The 16,525-nt window shown below is 40.4% G+C and overlaps 2 protein-coding genes across 2 annotated transcripts in view; one reads left to right on the top strand and one right to left on the bottom strand.

Annotated features, from left to right (window-relative positions):
* LOC124302104 (xaa-Pro aminopeptidase 1-like) overlaps positions 1-16,525 on the top strand; it is a 42,034-nt gene that overhangs the window by 12,192 nt on the left and 13,317 nt on the right. The window lies entirely within an intron of this gene.
* LOC124302241 (cholinesterase 1-like) lies at positions 10,701-16,044 on the bottom strand. The gene is made up of 9 exons (XM_046758215.1): positions 15,808-16,044; positions 15,382-15,670; positions 14,902-15,087; positions 14,205-14,404; positions 13,145-13,313; positions 12,890-13,056; positions 12,654-12,804; positions 12,225-12,357; positions 10,701-12,125 (listed from the first exon to the last, which is right to left on the bottom strand). Exons 1-9 carry the CDS (start codon positions 16,030-16,032, stop codon positions 11,945-11,947), a joined length of 1,701 nt encoding a protein of 566 aa, XP_046614171.1. The 5' UTR covers positions 16,033-16,044; the 3' UTR covers positions 10,701-11,944.

The following is a 16,525-nucleotide window of genomic DNA, read 5'->3' as shown; positions in this document are numbered from 1 at the left end:
CTTTGGCTTGCAAAAAAAAAAAAAACGGCTCGCCAAGAGGGAACGCGAGGAACGCTTTCGGGCGAAACAAATCGGACCCCGATCACAGCCTCGGGGTCAACCAAAACCGTGTGAGCATCATTTCCGATATACACTTCCTCAAGGCTCTACTGTCCTGGTGGTTAGCCTGGTTTGCCTAATCTTGTACGAACTTCTCTGGGGCAAATTAGACCCGACCAACGTCGAAACGCTAGTCGATGACTGATCGGTTTTATTTAGAGACGACCGATATACGGACGAACGGTCCGCGAACTCTGGACGAAGCTTTTTACCCCGCGGTTTTCGTTATTCTTTGATTTTTTTCATCGTTAATCCCGATCGGTACGGAAAATTTTTTCTACGCGAGGAATTTATAACTTTGCAGATTTTTCCGCATATCCATGCTAAGGATTCTTAAGTGCAGTGTTTTCTGTTACTTATACTTGACTATTTTTATAGTCAAAATGCACGAATTATTTGGATAAATTTTTCTACAACTCTTTCCACCTAACCAAATTTCACCGTTTCACCTAAATAAGTTTTTCTAAACTTCTTTCAAAAAAATTACATGTAAATTGCATGTAATACCTTGCTAAAAGCATAAACTCAACACAAGTAATTACTATCAGATTTACTAGAATATCAAATATATACGCGTAGTAAGTTCCTTCGGATAATAAATTTCCAATATATTCAATATGTTCATATTGTTATCAAGAAATACGTATAACTGGTAGATCATCGCGTAGGTGATTAGAATTTTTGTAATAGCAAAAAAATGTCAATAACCACTCTGTTAGAGATTTGGAATATTATGTCGATAGAAAGAAATTTGCAAGGAAAATATTTTGCTTGCATCCCGCGATATTCGATAGCAAATAAAAGAATTACTTAGCGTTCAAATTTAGTCTACGAGCAAATAAGTGCAATCCAGAGATTCGCTAACCCTACGAAACCCTTCTGAAACCCTGATTACATCCCTAGTCTACGTTCTCAGCGCCATTGTCCAGAATCGGTCAAGCGTTCCTCTGACGATGAACCAGATAGCAGAGCTCTATCTGATGTTTACTATCGTGGAATTAGCCGTTGCTATTTAAACGCAAAACTATTGCGAGCTGTGCGATTGTAGAGAAGCACTATCCGCTTATGTGTTCTGTAGACATAACGGAACATAATCCACCTGGATGCATTAAACGATAAAGTGTCGAACTTGGATGGTATAAATTTATCGACGTAATTTGTTAAACGTTATAACGAATTCCCATGCTCATTTCTCACTTACACTTTGTTATACAGTGAAGTGATTCATTAACAGCTAGTGAATTTGCATTCATTAGACTGTTTCTGTATGAGAAGGTTTTGCTTCTTTTTTTTTTTATTTCTTTTCTTTCCCTTGATGTCTGTTATTTATTCAACTGTGCATCTCAAAATTTGTATTTTCTGCCAGAAAAAGTATGCAGTCACAGTTAGTGACGGATTACCCAATGTTTAACCAATGAAAAGACAAAAAAAATTAGTGGAAATCCGCGTTGCGTGCAGAATTTTGCTATAAATCGAATTTGCCGTTAGAAAGACTTGCAATATATCCTCTTCAAGTCCCTTAACAATTTCACTGACAAAGATGTCAAATTATTTTCTCCATCATTTGTTGGAAGCTTATACTTTTAGTTGTAAACAGTTGAATACTATCAGATGAACGTTGTGTGAGCTACAATCCTAATAAAGATGAAAATGTGTTAAATTATAAAACGTCATGACTGAAATCAACGTGTAATTCATCACGTGATTTATTTTTTGGAATTCGATAAAACATATAAAAAATCACATAATACATTACAAAAGCACGAATCATTAGATATACTGGATCAAATATAGTATAAAGATTATATAGTTCACCGTATGATTTTTGATCTGGTATATCTGATGATTTGTGATTTTGTAATTTATCATGTGATTTTTTTTTATATTTTATTGAATTGACAAAATAAATCGTGTAATAAATTGCACGTGAATTTCAGTCGTAATGTTTTATAACTTAACACACGATTATTTTCAGTAGGGAAAGGTATGCCAATCTATAGATTTTCGATCTTCCAAAATTGCAGACTATTTCTTTTCGGTTTTATTTCGTTTTTCTACTTTTCCTATGACTTATGATGCAGCCTCGAATCCAACAGCCGTTCGTTGCACTCTGCAAGCACTGTTAAACCATCGGTTATACAATATGCAGGATTATCGCACTAACGAGTCCACGTCGGAGACTGAAAGTATGTAACGCAGCGGGGTGACAATCAATACTTTAGTACAGGATCCATGTTCGACAACTCATTGCAAAACATCACCACCTGAATCGAGCTGGGTGATGAAGTAACGAAAGGTTAATAGAACTTTCAAGTTTTCCCCCACGTTTGTTGGTAACAAAATTTGTTCGCAGCGCACACTCTAGATGAAAAATCGAACAAATTTCCATTGCTTGTTATAATTATAATCAATGCTACCACTCTTGCCAATCAATTTAATTTTCAACGATCGTTCTCGCTGCTGTAGAATGTAACGGAATGTCACAAGTTCTCAAATGAAAACGTGGAAGGGGAAACTTGTGTCACCCTACTGATGCGACGTGAAGCGGAGTGGTGGAGAGGAGGTTGTTAATTCGAGTGTAGGTATGTAGGTATGTAGGTATTAGGGTACGTAGGTACGGTTAGGACCTCCTGTTGATCGTGCTCTCCTGTTTGACGGGATGTTTTTTCTTTGTCCAACTCGTACCAGATTTCGATAACGCATCGTCGTCGTACACGCGATGCGTGCAACGAGGCATTTTCCTCCGGGCTGATAGCGCACACAGGCTGGGGGCCGACTTCACGTACGCACTTATACCACGCCGTCTAATATATTCGTGACAGATATGCGCATGCCGAGTAAGTCAACCTTGTCATGAAACCCTAGTAGTGCGTGTGAGGAAAGGCCGACGTCATGTGCGTGTCACACGCATTATTTAACCACACGTGACTCGAAAGCTGATTCAATTTTCACACGAGCTCCTCCGTGGGTCCCAGATCAACGCATGGGCGTGGCTAACCGGCATATGGCGGCAAAAATGGAGTTTACGTATCGCGATCGCATTAGGGAAATTCCACGCTTATCGGGACGTTAAAAAAAATTGTGAAATGTTCTCGCAGTGACGAGTATATACAGAGTTAAACACGCGATCTAAAACTACTTTTATTACCAAATGCGACACGAGTAATTATTCAAACGTTTAGCATATTTTCTCCCACCGGATGCCGCTTTTTTACCCTACGATGTTTTGGGTTCCAATTAGACCGACTAGAAACAACTGATCAACAATTGATAAGCTACCTCAGCTTAGATGAATGAAATTAGAGTCTTGTTTGAAATGTACTTGAAATTTTCCAAAAGAGACACGTATCATGCGACTTGGATCATTTCAGATTTTAACCGCGTGAACAATACTTGATTTCTATTTCTCCGTCCGCCCTTCGACCACTGTCGAAGATAGATATGAGCGCTTTATGCGATCCGCAGAAACTTGGAACGGTATTTAGTTTCGCGACCCTCGGTTCCAGGGGGAAGAAACACCGAAGATGAGAGACAAGAGCGGGGGTTAGAAAGTCGGATGGAAACGAGGAGGAGGTGGAAAAGAAGGAGGGAGAAATGGAAACCATGGGGACTCGGGATCGCGGGTCATACTTCCCCGATCAGCGACGTTCGTTCGACGATGCGTGAGCTTAACCGGTTGGTGACGTCGACGTAGGTGTAAACTCGTATGTGCCACGTATGGCCCTTGATAGATGCGGAGACTCCCTATCAGGGCTGATGCCTTGGTAGGGCCACGCATCGCCCCTTAGGCCCTTTAACGAATTTTACGCGCAAAGATCGGCTCTGAAACTCCCAGCGCCGACACTTCCTGCGAGAAAATTTTACCGTGCCCATTTTTTGCGAGAAAAAAAAAACCTAGAAGATTTTCCCCGTCTAAGCTTTATAATTGTCGCTATATGTATAGGTATGTGTAAACTTATGATTCTTCCTTTCCCCGTTTGGATTCTTCTTTCTCAATATATCTGTAATGATATTCTACGATGTTCTAAATACATTACTCTTCTTTCGTGTCTTTGTCATTGAACAAATCGTTCGTTATTATTGTTAACGGGGAAACTTCTTTCAGTTGAATGCGTTGGGAATTCATTATTCCGAATGAATGTAACATAATCAATCTGTAAACCTTGTTTAGTCGTGTTTTACCGAGCTTTATTCATCTTACAAAGTAATGTTGGCTGTCAATTTTCAGCGTATTTTCCAGTCATGACCTTGTTTCGAGTAAAATGACAGACTTTACACGAATCGAAAGGTAAACTATAATTTAGTTCTTATTTTTAGGGAGTGACTAACGGCCTTTGGGCTTCGCTGAATTATTGTTTCGGCATGTGTGAACCGTTACGAGATACGTGGAAGTGCTAAAAACGCGCCACGCTTAACAGCAAGATATAGCTAATCGCAAAGCTTGACGCGTGCGACCCGCAACCAAGAAATATACTCGTAGTAACTGCGGATAAACGTGATTGCAATATCGGGGCACCGGCCTGCCGGAAATATAACCTCGCGGAAATTTCCACCCAGTTTACACCGTCGCGACCGACTCGTATTATGCCGCCATGACACTCCCACGCTTCAACCTCCTCTGCCTCATGTTGCCCCGATGAAAATCCTCGTTTTCTATTGTTTCACCCTAATTAACGAGGCTTCCTTTACCGCCTTGATCATCCCCCGCTACGTCATAAAGTCCTGCTACGTCACGTTGTCATTTGTACAATATTTGTAAACAAAAAAATGGCCACCGCCATCGTTTCGTGTTATACGCTCTATGGATATGCGAACGTTTCGTAGTTATGCTACTTTTCACTGCGTTTGCATTTTGTTTTCAGGGTAGGTCAATTTCTGTTTGTCGTCACACTTTGTCTTGTCCTCACTTTTTTCTCCGTTTTTGTACAACATGCTACGAGTTCGGGGGCTGAGAGTAAAACGAGGCTCTGTAAATAGGGTGCATCAACCTAACCTAGCTTTACGATTAGTTAGAATTAATACAGCGTATTTCTCTATACCCGAAATTTTGATTAACCGTCGATAAGGATATCACGAAAATTTGATCCTTGTTACTCCACTATTCATAGTCATACCAGAAACTGTCCTGCATACATTGATCAAGATCAAAGTTTTTCCGGATGTAACGTAAACCAGTATCGTCAGCCAGGCCCAGTTTATACCAAACACGAATTAATTGTGTCGGAACGAAGCCTTCAGATCCGATGTTTAGGGTTAAGTACTGCGATTCAGTCATCAAGGCAATATATCAAAATGGCCGCTGGCGCCGTTTCACTTGCAATTTTATTTCGGTCGTAAAATGATTTCGAGCATTTACTAGTTATTGAGCTGTAATTCGCATCACTGAAAATTATAGCAAGAGTAGCTCAGTCATCATATCACCTTCGACGTATTGATTAGAACTGTTAATTTAGCTCGGTAAATTCATTCGCACGTGCTTACAGCGCTCATTGCCCGACGTGTATCATTCACTATTAAACGCAAAGTATTGATTCGTTGAGTAGCGATTCGAGACAGCTTACAAACTAGTTTTAAATGACGTGTTATAATAATTGACGACGTTAACACAATATATTAAGCGATTTGATTTATCACATGAAATCGTTTATCAGTTCAGGTTCACAACAATCTTCCGTCTCCAAAAAATGGCTAGCAAAAAGTGATCGTAATCATTAATTTCATGGATTCTATAAATTTTTTAAAAAAATTTCGTGCGAAAGTCCAAGCTGATCGATTATTTTCGCGTCCAGAATCTATTTATACAGACGGGGATAGATTGTATTCGATCTAGCGAAACGCGGTTGCGGCAGTTTGAAATAACGATGCGCCTATAACCGAGTGGAAATCAATGGTTAACGTTTTTTTAACGCAAAGCTTCGCGCTGTGTACCAGGCTTGTATATCGCGCAGGTAAGTTATCCCATTGTCTGCATACAGTTGGAAAATAAAAAGCCCGCGACGCAGCAGCGCGCCAAGACAACCATTGCCATTTCTCGACTTTCTGTTTTCCTGAATAACTGCAAATCCACGATCGTGAGAAGCGGCTGCTTCTTCGCTCTTTCTTATCTTTAATTAAATTATTTATCATCCACCGTTTCCACTTTCTTTCCTAAACTGTTTATACGTATGCATATGAGAATGAACCTTTCGAGATTGAATAACGCTTATTTAAAAAATGATTCAGAAAACAAAACACGCCTTTGACTTTTTTATTCGCGTTATCCTGAACGAGAGAATAATATACATTCTCTTCTCATCTAACACAGCTGTCATCGTCCACTTTATCTTTGTTAACTTTGGCTGACATTGTTTGACAGTCTTAAACACGCGCTCGAGCAATTCAAAGGCAATACGGCGAAGACCGAAAGACCGTTGATTTGGCCACGCGCACTTGACATCCAGTTTGTTTATACTTAATGAAACCGGTGATTGAAATCTCCTGTGTTGACATTCCAACGCCTTTAACGTGATAATTAAGCAAATGTTTCAAAATGTAGAGGGTGATGCCTTTATTTTCTCGGAACAGCCTCGTTCCGAATTTATTTTTGTTTCCTGACGTAAACTCGTTTCACTGTATCAAAACTGTGGATGGCTTTTGTCACAGAGAACACGACTCAATTATTGAACTCCACATTTAAATCCATCGGTAAAAGATGGTCTTTGATTTTTGGCGGGAATAATTGATGCAGAATTATAAATTTTTATAATCATTGTAACATATCCATAATGTATACCTCTAATACCTATGATTATATATGAAGGTAACATTTATTTTTGCAAATGTCCCAAATTTTTTTTTTTTTTTTGTCGAATACTGCAAAAAGCTGTCCACAGTTTCCTGAAGAAATATCGAATTAATTGAACAAATTTTTATAGACGTTTTTGGGGTAACCAGTATATACGTAATATCCAACTGTAAAATTCTTAATTTTCTTACGAATTTACTGAGAAATCTTCGAGGATAATGTTGATATCTATACTTTGAATTAACATTACTTTTCCATCGTAGATATCTGTATTACATGTATATTACAGTACGCTGGGAAAAAATTGTAATATAACCAAGTCATTTCATTTACAATTTGATTCAAGGGATATCTTATCTATTCGCATTGAGTAATTTTATTTGAACGATTCAACTTTTAGTAAACCAAATTGAGTATTCTCTTATTATCAGCAAGACCATAACTGTATGACGATAATTTTACATTCTGTATAATTGGAATTTTTTGAATAAGGTTGGAATTAAGATATTTTGACAAGAAAATCGACGCAGTAAAATTCCTGAAGAAATGAAAGAACCGACAATTTATTTAAAAGAACTGTAAATATCTCGTGCGGGTTATCACTGCAATATCTCAATTAATGAGGTGAGCTGAGGTTAGCCAAACATCGATACATTTCATTAATTTCATTACAAATCGTCCATCGAGTATAATGTATCAAATTATTATATTCCTGAGCTTATTAGCCACGAAGATTTCTTTAAACAATACAGAAATAGAAAGTCCTGGAATTGTAAATAAAAGCTTAGATATCCACGTTCCGTTTCCAATCGCTGAAAAGATTAAAAATCTAGTAGATTCATTGTATTTCACTCTTGATAGCTCATTTCATTCGGAAGATTTTTTTCGATTTTGTTTTTTTTTCAAGTTGACAATTCAGTATTGCTATTTGATGATCATAACTATCAATATCAGTAAAATGTTGTAAGATTGAATATTTAAAGATACCAACATGATTAAAAAAAAAGTATAGTGAAATTGTTGAAAGCAGTCTTCCGAATAAACTGAGGCATCGTACAGAGAAATCTAACGAATCTACTAAATCTTTAACCATGTTGAAGTGATTTGAATCCAAGCATTGCTATCCAAGCTTTTGTTTATAATTCCAGTATTGTCTATTTTTGTATTTTTAAAGAGATCCAGCCGTAGTTTAAGAGTACATTATTATCAGAGATAAGTATTTAATATCCGATAATCTCGTAACAGAATAAATGAAACGATCGATACGTGACTAACCAATCTCCGCAAAAAAGATACTTTGTAAGCTGGCAGTAAAAAAAATTTCACTCATCGGTAGATGAATCAAAACCAATTGTAAACATATGTCATACAATATGGCCGCCGGAGCCAGCTGACTTTGGGGTAAGCCTAGCAGTGGCAAAGGTGAGAGCTCCATGATCGATCCTAAGTAACACAATAGACACTCACGTGCAGAAACATAAGGGGGTAACTGTACGCGCAGGCCTCGAGCAGACGCGAAGGGTGCAGGAGTGTCATTAGGCACCCCGCAGAGGTGCGGGCGAAATACGCAGGGGTTGAAAGCCACACCTTCAACGTCGTGGATTCCTGGTAGGAAACCGCCCTTGTTTTCCGATAAATAACAAGGGATTTAGCCTGCTGTCCGTGTTGACCCGGCGACTTGCGTCGGCAGTCGGAAGCTAAGGGTTCGGCACGAAAAGGGGGAGATGAAAAGATGACGTGCATGGTATCGACGGTTCTTTTCACGCGCCTTCTCACTTTCTGGCCCGCGTACTACCCTGATCCGTTTCCGGTCGCATTTTCACCATCTGGACTAGCGCTACACGCGCCGTTATCTTATCACTAGACCGTGGAGTATCGATTTGTCAAACACTGGGCGTCGCGGGTCATCGTGCAACGCCGACAAGGCCGTGGAACCTCCAGCTCCGTATGCCAGCCCGCTCCCAGAACCAATCGGAAATTCCTGTTTTCGATTATTAGACAACCAATCCCGGATATCGACTGTCAATATACCCTCGTTATCCACGAGCTCAAAGAAATTTCCACCGAATACTTTATAACGAGGTTCCTGAAAGCCGGGTGCCTTGACTCATTTCCCACGTCCACGTGTCCACGTCACCGCGTTTCACTTCCAGTATTATCTACACAGAGGTTTTTATTGTATAATTCCAATGAATCACTCATGCTTAATCATTTATTCGGCGAAGATTTTTTCAGCTATCGTTCGCCCTCGAATCTCCCTGGCTTCCGATGCTGCGGTTGATGGTCAAACTTTGGTCACCGGTCATCCAAAAACCCTCAAGGTGACCCAATGGTGCTAATAGCCACTAGCCCTAATCCCCGGAAGGGAGAAAAGAGATGAGACGCCTGAGGCGGTAACCCGGTCGTAATCCTGAAATCCTGATCAGGAGGTAACGACACATCGTAGACCTCCTTGTCTCATCGGTTTCCGATACCGCGTACAGCTGCCGGGTGTCCGCACCCTTTCGAGGGGTGAAATGGCGACGCGTTGTATACTCGGCGCTGAATTTAGGGGAGGGTAAGGATCGAACGGGAATGCCAGGTGGCTACTTTTGCCCGGCGATGCTCTCCTGGTATCATGGCGGGTTTCCGCGACGTTCCACCCTCTGTATAAGGAATCGAAAAATTCACAGATTTCTTCATGATCTCGTCCCGCACCGTCGACCGGTTCCACCCGAGATATAATTGCTCTGTCCACTTCTCTATGTAGGTACAAAACCGGACGTCTGTGAAGATATTGCAGTCGGAACAAGTCCCACGTCTGAAAGTTGACAGGAATACAGAATTTGCAGATGGTAGGTATGGTACATTGCTCCAACATCCGATGCACTCTATGGGTGCGCGATTCGATTCGCATTATTATTTGTCGCGTTTCGTTTCGTCTCTTTTAGTTGCGAGTATCGATTGCCCAAACCTCGATGAAGTACGAACTGTTAGGTATGCTATAATGGAGCTTTGGATACAATGAAATCAAATTTGATGTGCGTGATATTAAATTGGAATTTTAATACCATATCATTGGAGTATCGGTGAAATCAACACGCAACAGGATGAGAGGCCAATTTGTCGCTGATTTAATCAAATTACAAACGTGTCAATTTTTTCAAATAATTTTCCGTTACTTGCGAAGAAGGTCAATTCCACTCAAACACAATTTTCACTTGGATCAATTAACTGGGTTTAAGTATTACCATATAATTTATATTTGAATAATTTATATTAGAATCTTTACACTTTCTATCGACTAAAAATACAATTCTGAAATTATATATACGTCTGTGTAATAAGCTACAGTGCAAGGAATACCTGATTCTCACGATACTTATTCTAAGCTCGACCCTCTCGGTCTCGTACTTCCCGGATCTTTCACCCTGTCTGCCAACATTCATCCCCTAATTTACTGCTTTCGCCTCGCCCTACGGGACCGGTAAATTCAATGGATACAACGAACCTACCCAATTTATGCGATTAGACGAGCGTTTCAATTCTCAGTAAAACGTATTCTTAAATTTGCCATATAATGTCTATAAAAGTATTTAAACTGATCAGCCCCTTCCGTTGAAATAAAATCGCTTTCTCCTCGCTGTTCCAAAAATGATCCTTAGAGAACGCGAAGATGTTGCCCTGCTGCAAAGAGCCATCTAAGTTTGCCAATGGAGAACCGCATTTAATTTTATTCAGCCCTAGCTTGTACGCGTGACTTTTTTGCTGACTCAATATCCACCATCCTCATCCTCCCGCGCCCCTCTTTTTTCCGGCCATCGGTTACTTCCTTTTCCGTATGCGGTTCTAGTTGAACATTCCTCGAGATTCCCCCGCTTCACGACTGCGACATCTCGCTCTCGAATATCCGGAACAACGATACTATTGCGAGTATGCCTCGCGACCTCCGAAGAGCCTCGGCGAAAGTCGCAATTACACACGACTGGCGGATGTCCTCGGAATGGTCCAAACCGCGAAGTCGACGATAAACGTCTTCTGTACCGCAACGGGTTATGATATCCTGATAGACAGATGCTGAGGATCATCTCGAAATGCGGACTAGCCCGAGTCCACGGCATCTGGACTATCTCCGTTCGCCTCTGCCAATCTTATGCCAATCCGTTGCAGCCAATTTTTAGCACCATGGTACAGTGCAACCTCTCAATAGTGTCACTCCCAATAGTGCCGCTTCCCCTAATCTGTGCTCTGGCGCTTTCCCCACTAGGACACTCCTATGTTTTTCACATTCTCTTTCAAGTATACAGCTGGAGATACGTACATACTTAGTTCGGTGATCCTGTAGTTGCATTTTTCGCGTTGTATTATTGAGAGGGTTGAGAACTAATTCTCGAGAATGAGCGTTTGTAGCCGGAATGGGGGAACCGAGATCCTGAAAAATGTATTCCCCTCACAGCTCATGCACTGTAGGTACTTGCTGCGGAGTTAGCTCGGATTATTGTTCACACGAATTGTCTCTCTTTAATGGACATTTTTTTAACTCGATACTTTCTGCCTGTTTAACAATTTTCCTATATATTCATACCCGTCGGGGCGTGGCTACACTGAATTTTTCCTCATTTGAATCATATCGCCGGGTTACGCGATTCAATGGTTCAAACTGTAATAGCACCGCTGTAATTTCATGATCGCCTGGTAGCGAGGAGCGTTAAAAGTGAGTGGCGAACGAACTTGCTCAATCGACCAAAAGCAATGGCGAAACCTTCGAGATTAGTTCGAGACCGATTGTCTCGAATCCCTGCCTTCTTTACCTTGAGTTGTGCCGCCTTGCCGTCTACTAGACGCTCTCCATTTTTGTTCTTCCACTTTTTCGGCAGTTGAACTTGACATCTTACTTCAAATATAACGCTGACTGCGACGCTGCTAGCGTCTCATCCATTTTTGTAAACAATATATTTATTCTATTTTCAAATAGTATCATAACGATTAACGTGAGTGCCATAAAAAGCCAAGGTGGTAGTTTTCCTTTGTATCGAAACTACGTGAATAGTATAAGTGAAATTAAATCAGCCGTCATAAACTCTAGAATAGTTTAGCAAAATCGCCAATTACATTCTTGTAAATTGGTAACCAAAAATGGATCCTTTCCTTGAACATGTTCTTGTCCATAGTCAGTTCTCGATCGATGATGGCGTAATTGTTCTCCTTCCCCATCGGCTCCCAATTCATCGTTATATATTCGTCTAAAGCAGGCGTAGGATTTCTGTAACGTGGGAATAAATGCGAGATTTGAAAAAAAAACGTGCGAGAAGATCGTCTCTCGTTTAAACCTGTTTTATCTCGGTTATTAATGGCTACTCACCCCGTTTTGGCGAAGTTCGCCCAGAGCTTGGTTAGGAGGCGAGTGACTCTTTCCTGGTCAGAGCCCGGTTGCGGTACCGAATTAAGAAAACGATTATGCAATATGAAACCCATCTCGTCTCCGTGAATCACACCTGTTACCCGGAATGAAAAATCAATTAGTCTTTGTTCAATTGTCGTACGCAATTTGCAACATCTATATTACAGTCTAATCGAACATATATTTCATAGATTTTGATGCTAGAACGAAATAAGTATTGTTTTATGAAAGATATCAGATATTTACTACGGCTTAAGTACGAGTATTTAACCATACATATTTTATTAAAGAAAAGAACATTTTTAACCATCGAATGTTCGATTCATTTTATTTAATCGATAAATTAACAAACTTGTTCCCAAGCATTTTAATTATGGAATTGAAACTTGCCTTCTGTACCATCGTAGAATCCCATGACTTTAAAAATTCCAAGGTATGAGTCGTAAATGAACAAGTAGTTGTAGGTAGGCGTAGACTTGAGGGAGTTTATTATTGTAAGGGGTATTTGCACGGGGCAAGTAAACATCACATCCATCGTCATCTGAAGAGTTACAGATGAATAAATTTTGTTCCGTTGGTCAACGAAACTATACTTTACGGATTATTAATCCTTTGTCATTGATTACCTGCCCGAATTCTCGCAGCAAGTCCTTAGTGAGTGGTTTATCGTCGAGATAAAATTTTCTCATCATATCAGCAATCTGTTTTTGCTGGGCAGTGTCGGTAACATTCAAATCATCTGGTAGGAAATTTTCGAAGTGTTCGTTCATCATATCGGCGGACGTGATGAGCGCTGAAAAGTAATCGATCATTGTCAGTCTCCCTGGCACGGAAACGATCGTGACAAAGCGACGGATATTTCCATCTTGAACAACTATTACCGCTCTTCAAAAACAACGTCTCATTAAGATTCAATCCTGCCATGTACGGTACGTCGGATACTTTTCCTTTCATAATCAACTCCCACGGATCGGCAGGTAGGAAAACTTCTTGACCAACGTCCGGTTCCACGGATGGGATAAACGCATTGTTGTGACCATTCATTGCATTCTAAAATGGTTTAAACGAGATTTAATGCAGGTCCGAAGTGTCGCTCCGCTATTAGAATTAGATGAATTATGAAGCATGGACTTAACCACAAGTTCTCGTTCATTTGTCGAGTTGAAGAGATAAAGCAATGCTGGCGAACAGTCAACAAAAGCGACTATTCGCGTGGATCGATTCGGACATAGGAAGCATGAAGCTCAAAGACAACTTGGTATCAATCATCTGTTTGGCAAGGCTCTCTAAAATATTAAATAATTGAATACAAAAGCGACAGACAGCAATATTGATCGTTAATTCGTTATAACTGGACCGCGACAAGGAACACCAATAAGTGACACACACATATTTTGCTGTTACCTAACACTCACATTTCATGACGTACATGACAAGTTGACTCGCATTATATCACCGATACATCTGCTATTTCTCTATGATGTTTCAGAGAACATCAGCATCTAGCCATAAGCAATATTTCTTTTCTCGAAATTAATCTGGCAATGGGTTCAGGATATCATTTAATTTCTCCGCTATGATGGAGTCAACCGAAATGCTGAGTCTGAAGTGATTCACCCAGCTCATTGTTCGCTCAGATGAAAATGAGTCCACCCGTTTCTCTCAATCCTTTTACCTTAAGTCCGTTATGCAATAAAAAAAAAAAAAAACTCAGAGGAACAAGAAATAAGAATAACGTATTCTTCAATCAGAGTCTAAGTGTTGGAAAATTGAGAAAAGTAACCGACGCGACGGTCGATTGGAGAATAACTCTTATTTCCTTACCCTGAAGTGTTTTTTTTTTTTTGAAATCCGTGAAATGAACCGACCTTCATTACGAGTCAATAACAGCCGTGCGTTAATCAGATCATATTTCACAATATTACTTTGCTACGTACTCACCTCAGTTTGATCGACGGTCATTGCAGCCTCGACTATTTCATAGCTTGGTAACTGAGTAAGTTCCTTGAGAAGAATAGCAGAATCAGTAGTATCGATACCCAAAGCTTTCCCTAGCTTGAATGCAGCCTCTTTCGCGTGGTGCGTTATGGCCCATGGAGCAACCGCAGAACCGCCCTGCGAAAGCGCGTTCTGGAAAAGTCCTGCGCCAAGAAAAATTCATGAATCGACTATTCGACCATCACACAGAGAAAAATTAGGTAGACGTTACAAAAACTGTTTGAATATTGTTGGGATTACGAAAAACTAGGTACACGTAACCATTTTGCGCTATTGTCGATCCTTTTTTGGTAATGGCAACGGAAAATCAGTTTGTTCGGTTTACTATACTTTTTTAGTTAAATAAGGCTTTAACATCAATTTATTGTTGCACGAGCATTAAATTTTCGCAACAGTTACAAGAAGATATAGTAACGGTGATCGTAATGAGAAAGAATAGTAACGGATACTAGACTTTCTGGCAACAGCTAGAAAACTAATTTTTATTTTCTACCTAGAACTATATTTTTCGATTGTGGTGAAAAATGAAAATAGTTAAGGACTGACCGGTAACTGGAATTGAAAATTTCTCTCAGTGCAGGTAGGATTAGCGTTGCTTGGGTTAGGAAGTGATCACAAAAATCGAGACTTATTACACTACCAGCGGACATCGGTGACATCATATGATACTGGACAGAAGCACCACCAGAACTCTGACCAAAGATCGTCACCCTGTGAGGACACCCTCCGAAGTACTGAATGTTTTCCTGCACCCACTTCAACGCGACATTTTGATCCTTGAGTCCCAAGTTGCCTGGAGCAGCGGAATCCTCGGTGCTCAGAAACCCTTTGGTATGATGATGAAAAAGAGCCTGATTAGACTTTATGCTAATCGAAAACTTTGACATAATCATCACGTTACAGGCATGGATAACGAACACTCTTTGTGTTTTAGCTCGTAACTTGCACTTGATAAGAACGAAAAAAGACATAATTATCAAGTATATAAGCGCTGGTTCTCATGAAAATTAAATTTACCACGTCTTCATTATTTCTGTGGGGGTAAACTCAGAACGCAGCTTTTTAACGCGCAGCGTAACCTCTGGTCGTAACTCGAGATAACTACACTTGAGAAACTAACCGAACACTCCTAGTCTAGAGTTGACAGTGACCAGAACAACGTCCTCTTCAACAATGAAGTATGGACCGTAAAAGTCCGTCTCTGCTGAGCCCATATTGAAGCCACCACCATGGAAGAAGACCATAACTGCTTTTCTGGCATCCTTATTCGGCTCTGGAGTGTAAACGTTTAAGAATAAGCAGTCGTCTTCTCCGACCACCTTATGCCGCATCATGCAGTAGGACACACAACCGGATCCTTGATGGGTCGCATCGTAAACCCCGGACCAGGATTCCGGCGGTTCGGCGACCTTGGGGAATGCGGGTTGCTTCGATTAATATTCTTTTCTTTTTTTTTTTTTTAACGTCAATAGAACACGAGTACAGTGGCTACACTGCTTTTAATTAATCATTCACAGAATGTATAACGAAGAAACTTTTACAGTACCTTAAATTTGTTTGGTCCTTGGATAGATTTAGCATATGGAATCCCGGTGAACATGTAAAGTGGTTTTTGATCAAGTAGCGTTTTGGACTTGATCCCCTTCAACTTTCCCTGCCCTATTTCCAGCTCAACTTCCTCAACGGCCAAAATCACCGCCGGAATGAGCAAAACACAAGCGAAGCAAATTATTTGCGCGGACATCATCTCTCGCTTAATACGGATATCCATCAGGTGGTACAGAGATTTTTCGCCTTTTATATCCGCTCTTCCCCCCGATCGCGTTTATCGCCCACCGGACGTTACGCAATATATTGTGTTCACAGATCCTAGACAGCACTTTCGGGTTCGAATCAGAGCCCTGTCGGTGTATTTTTTTACACCGTCGCTTGAACAGATGAAAGAGACAACACGCGATGCTTTATCCATACTTCATTTTTCAAAAATTGCACAGCAGCCACTGCCTGCCAATTTGCGTTGACTAATTACGGATTGCATTGTGATTATCAACTTTACGAAACGGATTAGTATTTCGATCAGGTAGTTTTCGCTTTGCCCATTGGCTTACGAAAATCAATCAAAATCCCTAACGAACTGTAAAACGTCAGACGATAATTTCATGACATTGACACACGGTGCAATGACGTAACAATTACGGCGTGTGACGTGTCTGTGAACATTGCACGCGAGATTAATGTGTTATCTATTATTAAGCCAGAGAGGA

Source organism: Neodiprion virginianus, chromosome 1, assembly GCF_021901495.1.
Source record: "Neodiprion virginianus isolate iyNeoVirg1 chromosome 1, iyNeoVirg1.1, whole genome shotgun sequence".
Classification (NCBI taxonomy): Eukaryota; Metazoa; Arthropoda; class Insecta; order Hymenoptera; family Diprionidae; genus Neodiprion; species Neodiprion virginianus.
Note: the sequence above shows the minus strand (reverse complement) of the source record. Positions and strands in the feature narration are given on the sequence as shown.